We start from the raw sequence: 6237 nt of genomic DNA, 5'->3' as shown, positions 1-6237 counted from the left end.
GGTTTTCCTCTACTTTGGAAGCAGAGCATACTGGAGCGCATGGACGAGTGGAGAATAATCTGCATCCAAAATCCATCTGCACTGGCAGTAGTAATACTGAGTAGTACCCAATTGTCACACTTGAGTTAAGGTAAAGATACCTTAATAGAAAATGACTCAACTAAATTGGGGGCTTCTTTTATGTCTCCCATTCAAGCATCTGGTCAACTGAGCAACAAAAAGATACTGTACTGCATTCCTTTCTTTAGGCCTATAATAGTCCTCAGTCATTTCAATTTGAAACAATCCACATTTCCAAAATTAACAGATTAATTTATGACACATTCAAATATTTTAATTGAAAATGAATAGGCCACTGAAAGAGCTTCTCAACATACACAGACATTGTCAAGCATCAAGGTGAGGGAATAGAAAATCACCATTCTACTCTTGAATAATAACCTGTGCCCCTGCAATATAATCTACTGGCATAGTTCATGAAATTATTGTAATATGCCATGATACAAAATAAACGTAATTTAATTATTGAAGAACTGAAAGGCCACCGTGTAAGCATAATACCCCACAGAATTATTAATTACTTCATAACCACTCAATTATTCATTTCCAATTACACTTAAATATTATATCATACTGAAATATGTAGTATATTGTAGTTATAAGTTAATCAATATTAGTTAATCAATATAATCAAAATGTTAAAAAATAAAGGACACACTATGTCCTTTATTTAAATGTCATTTTCATCCTCATGTTCAGAGCAGTATGTGTGCGTATGTAATTCCTCCTGAGAGCTTTCATTAACACCAAAAAATGTATTGCTCAAGATCTCTGATCTTTTAAAGTTTTCTTTTTACCCTGGAAGCTTTTTTATTTCATGACCATCTCAAACCAACAGCACTCAATACCACGAAACAAAAAATAAATCACGACTAACAGAAATAGGTAGGCTACATCCTATAGAAAATCCAGGGACAGAACATTGCTTTGCAATCGATTTTGTCAGCTGAGGCTCAAAGAGGCTAAGACATTGCTTTCAAGTCGATGTCCACAATGTTGCTAAGGGTGAGGATTATGGGAGGCAAGGTTCCATCACCACTTCTGTAAAGTGCATCCTACACAGTCCTTCTTCCCTCTATCCGAGTTTGGTAATGGTTAAACTACCATTAATCCTTAATGTGTCAATGTCCAGTAAGGATTGCACCCGGTGGTAAAAATCAAAGAGCTGGTGTCCATCCACAAATACACGGAAACGCAGTAGTTCACAATGGATCTCGATCTGGGGAAGAAACAACGAGGGGAGGTCATTCAGCCATATTGTTGTATTGTGAGTCTTACATCATGTGTTACCTTCTTGAACCTGAATGACACCTGACACTTCATTTCAGTGTTCTCAAAATGTGCTTAATCGTATGAAACAATATTAAATGTTTCTGTTTATTCCAATGTAAACCTAACCCTATGCTATAACCACACTATAACCTATATTATAATCATAACCCTACACTATAAATTGCAGGATTCAGTGACACTATCAAAGGGTGGAATACAAAGATGAGCCACTGAGAAGAAATGAAGATCCTCCCCATACCCGGAAAGGTTGGTCCTCGATGAAGGGGAAGTAGGGGGATGAGCTTCTCAGCGTCACCCCAGGTGCCCGAAACACAGGCCTTACGTAGGAACTGGAGGTCCTCGAACTTGGCACAGAGCTCTAATGCCACGTCAGTGGGAGGAGCCTCATCCACTGTGCCACACCCACAGGCCAGACTGATGTCAAAGCTGGGTAGCCACAAAGACCAAAAAAGGTAAGTGTGTTAGAAAAGGTAGTCTAAGTCTGTTATGCATTTTGTGTTTCATTGTATACATATACAATACTTACTGACCTTGTACAAAGTGGATTACAATCCTGACATTTAGACATCATCCTCCCAACTTCGGTGGCTTTTTCCCAAACCACATGGCAATAGAATTCCTATACAACTTAAAGCAGGTTTTTTCTAAGGTACTGTATGGAAGCCACATCAAGATACTCTCACACTACATATTATTTGTAGCTGAGCTAACTGGTATTTGATAAAGGATAGTCGTGCTAGACGTCCCAAATGGAAACTTTTCCCCTTTATAGTGCACAACTTTTGACCTAGGCTCTGGTCAAAAGTAGTGCACTGTATAGGGAAAAAGTTGCCATTTGGTATGCAGGCATGATGTGGGTGTGTCCAATGTACCTGTCAGGCTCAGGATTCACTATCCCCATCACAATGATCTTCTTTCCAGGCCTCATCCCACCTGTGATATGACCACTGAACGGAACTGACAGAGAACAAAGTACCATACATTTTCTTCACACATCCAGAAGTCATGTTAAACTTACCCTCATGTACTCAAAAAACTTTCTTCAGAATAGGGTTCATATTGGTATGTTCATTGAAATAACATAATGCTTACCAGTCTTTGCACAACCTCTTGGTCAAGGGAGATTGGACTGCATTTATTTCTATCAGATTTGTTGGGCTATGGGCTATGTTACACAGACTTGTGAATAAATTCAAACATATTTCTCATATTCACTTACCAGTTCCGCCATCTTGACCAAATGGAGAGAAAAAAATTATCAGCTGAGCTGAAAGGTGCTCTGTCTGTCGCACCAACGTAATATGCACAGCAGAAGTGACCTGACAGGTAGACTAGAGCAGCGACCGTGATGTTGGGATTTGCTAAAAAATGTATGCATGCGGTTATTGCGAACGGCGACGTCCTATTTTGCGTCTTGCTTAGTTTCTGACCTGAAAACTGCTGACGAAATCACAACCTAATCCGTCTAATCCTTGTTTTCTATAATCAGATAGCTTTGTTTTCTCTTATCTGTCCTCCAGCTCTCTTTCAATTATAGTGGGATAGAATGGGGCAGTGTCCTTTTAAAGTTACAAAGTAAACATCAACAATCAATTTATGATGTAGGCTACAAAAAAAATATTTCAAAATGCGTTCAGTTATGTCTACCTTACATTTATTATGCCTTGTTATAAGGGCCTATTAATATATATATATATATATATTTTTTAAAGTATGAATAACACTTTTTATGCAGTGGAAAGAAATTGATAAAAAACAACGTATTGTAAAAATGGACTTGGAAATCAGTCTAGGACCACAATGAAATATAATAAAGTCGATAAAACTGAGAGAGGCTTCTGTGCCAGCTGTCCCTGGATGGCAACTGGAAGTTAGGCCACATCCTGGTCCCTATCCCGGCTCTTCTGGCAGCTGATCTACTTCTCTTCCATCTCATAGTCCCCCTTGGGGAGAGACAGTGTTCTGGCTCATGGGCGAGATGGAGGGCAAAAAACATATTTCCATAACCGGCTCTCTTGGACGAAGCACCTCTCCTCTGGGGTGGGACTCTGCAGCACAGGGCTGAGTGAACTGCCTTCTCCATGTTGCTTCAAATGCTGGAGGCTCTCCTCTGCTCAGGGGGTGAAGGAGGCATGATCTGCCATGGGAAGTACGCCTGTGTGACATAGTTAGACATGCATCCTTTGGTTTTGTTAAAGGAATTTGATTCCTATATGTTTATCAACCAATTAAATTAAAACACTCTGCCCATTTCTAAAAATGTGTAAGATACTTATTTGCATGAAATGGACAGAGACAAGTCTCAAAATCAATCAATAGTGTTTATTCTCGGGAGTACTGATCATAGTACAATTTACATCAGGTTTTATACTAAAAATTACGTCACAGGTTTTATTCTGTCCTTCCTCCACTCCGATACAATTTCAGTATAGTTCACAAGCCTTTCCACATTGTCCACCACCTGTTAAATAATCTACTACTAGCCCAAGGTCTCTCCTCTCCCTGTGAAGAGACAGGATGTCCTGTAAGGAACACAGCATTCCATTCATTTCTAACAAGGAACAGACAGTCCTTCTAATTCTGGACGAAAACTACACACATTACATTCAGTATTATGATTATAATAAGATTCATACATCCATACAGTAACATAGTGGTATTCTGTTTAGTCATAGTTCTGATTTAAATGTATACATAATTGAGTCATTATTCATAAAAATCCCTTAACAGGTTTATTGTGAGTTTCACCAAAATGTAGAAACCAGGTTATCTATTGTACATGGTTATTTGGAGACACATGGTCAGCATCATACATGTATCTCATCGAAGGACATCCATGGTTTCTGAGGGGAGTAGGGTTGAGACTTCCAAGAGTCAACAGGATCAATGGTCAAATCAAATCAAATCAAATGTATTTATATAGCCTCAGCTATATAACATCCGCTGATATCTCAAAGTGCTATACAGAAACCCAGCCTAAAACCCCAAACAGCAAGCAATGCAGGTGTAGAAGCACAGTGGCTAGGAAAAACTCCCTGGAAAGGCCAAAACCTAGGAAGAAACCTAGAGAGGAACCAGGCTATGAGGGGTGGCCAATCCTCTTCTGGCTGTGCCGGGAGGAGATTATAACAGAATATGGCCAAGATGTTCAAATGTTCATAAATGACCAGCATGGTCAAATAATAATAATCACAGTAGTTGTCGAGGGTGCAGCAAGTCAGCACCTCCGGAGTAAATGTCAGTTGGCTTTTCATAGCCGATCATTAAGAGTATCTCTACCACTCCTGCTGTCTCTAGAGAGTTGAAAACAGCAGGTCTGGGACAGGTAGCACATCCGGTGAACAGGTCAGGATTCCATAGCCGCAGGCAGAACAGTTGAAACTGGAGCAGCAGTACGGCCAGGTGGACTGGGGACAGCAAGGAGTCATCATGCCAGGTAGTCCTGGGGCATGGTCCTAGGGCTCAGATCCTCCGAGAGAAAGAGAGAAAGAGAGAATTAGAGAGAGCATACTTAAATTCACACAGGACACCGGATAAGACAGGAGAAGTACTCCAGATATACAAACTGAACCTAGCCTCCCGACACATAAACTACTGCAGCATAAATACTGGAGGCTGAGACAGGATGGGTCAGGAGACACTGTGGCCCCATCCGATGATACCCCCGGACAGGGCCAAACAGGAAGGATATAACCCCACCCACTTTGCCAAAACACAGCCCCCACACCACTAGAAGGATATTTTCAACCACCATCTTACCATCCGGAGACAAGGCAGAGTATTGCCCACAAAGATCTCCGCCACGGCACAACCCAAGGGGGGGGGGGGTCACGTCAGTGACTCAACCCACTCAAGTGATGCACCCCTCCTAGGGACGGCATGAAAGAGCACCAGTAAGCCAGTGACTCAGCCCCTGTAATAGGGTTAGAGGCAGAGAATCCCAGTGGAGAGAGGGGAACCGGCTAGGCAGAGACAGCAAGGGCGGTTCGTTGCTCCAGATCCTTTCCGTTCACCTTCACACTCCTGGGCCAGACTACACTCAATCATATGACCCACTGAAGAGATGAGTCTTCAGTAAAGACTTAAAGATTGGTCAGGTCATCTCTGAAGCTATCCATATGCATTCGCCTTCCTGTTTCTCTAGTTTTTTTTCCTAGTTTTTCCCAGCTCTGGCCATTCTGCCTGCCCTGACCCCGAGCCTGGCTGCTTTCCTGTACCTGTCTGACTCGGACCTGATCACAAACCTCTGCCTGCTCTCGACCTGCCCTTTGCCTCCCCGGTGTTTCTAATAAACAATCTGAGAACTGTACTATCCGCCTCCCGTGTTTGCATCTGGGTCATATCCTGAGTCGTGATACATTCCTAAAGAAAATAATATACTTTTTACTCCATACATTACTCCCTGACACCCAAAAGTACTTGTTACATTCTGAATGCTTAGCAGGACAGGAAAATTATCAAATTCACACATTTATCAAGACAACATCCCTGGTCATCCCTACTGCCTCTGATCTGGTAGACTCACTAAACACACATGCTTTGTTTGTAAATAATGTCTGAGTGTTGGAGTGTGCCCCTGGCTATCCATAAAAATAACAAGAATGGGGCCAGTTGGTTTGCTTAATATAAGGAATTTGAAATGATTTATACTTTTACTTTTGATACTTAAGTATACTGAACAAAAATATAAACACAACATGTGTCACGCCCTGACCTTAGCGATCCTTTTATTCTCAAATTGGGTTAGGTCGGGGTGTGACTAGGGTGGGTACACTAGTTTTGTTATTTCTATGTTGGCCTGGTATGGTTCCCAATCAGAGGCAGCTGTCTATCGTTGTCTCTGATTGGGGATCATATTTAGGCAGCCTTTCCCACTGGGTTTTT

The 6237-nt window shown here is 41.5% G+C and overlaps 1 protein-coding gene across 1 annotated transcript; it reads right to left on the bottom strand.

Annotated features, from left to right (window-relative positions):
* Positions 1–752: 752 nt before the first annotated feature.
* LOC115104418 (galectin-related protein A-like) lies at positions 753–2332 on the bottom strand. The gene is given in 4 exon segments (XM_029625841.2): positions 753–1279; positions 1592–1627; positions 1629–1779; positions 2226–2332. Coding segments are annotated over 4 exon segments (438 nt in total). The 3' UTR covers positions 753–1135.
* Between the last annotated feature and the right edge of the window lie 3905 nt (positions 2333–6237).

Source organism: Oncorhynchus nerka, linkage group LG15 (assembly GCF_034236695.1).
Source record: "Oncorhynchus nerka isolate Pitt River linkage group LG15, Oner_Uvic_2.0, whole genome shotgun sequence".
NCBI classification, from domain to species: Eukaryota; Metazoa; Chordata; class Actinopteri; order Salmoniformes; family Salmonidae; genus Oncorhynchus; species Oncorhynchus nerka.
The sequence above is the reverse complement of the archived record's forward strand: the minus strand, read 5'-3'. Positions and strand labels throughout refer to the sequence as shown.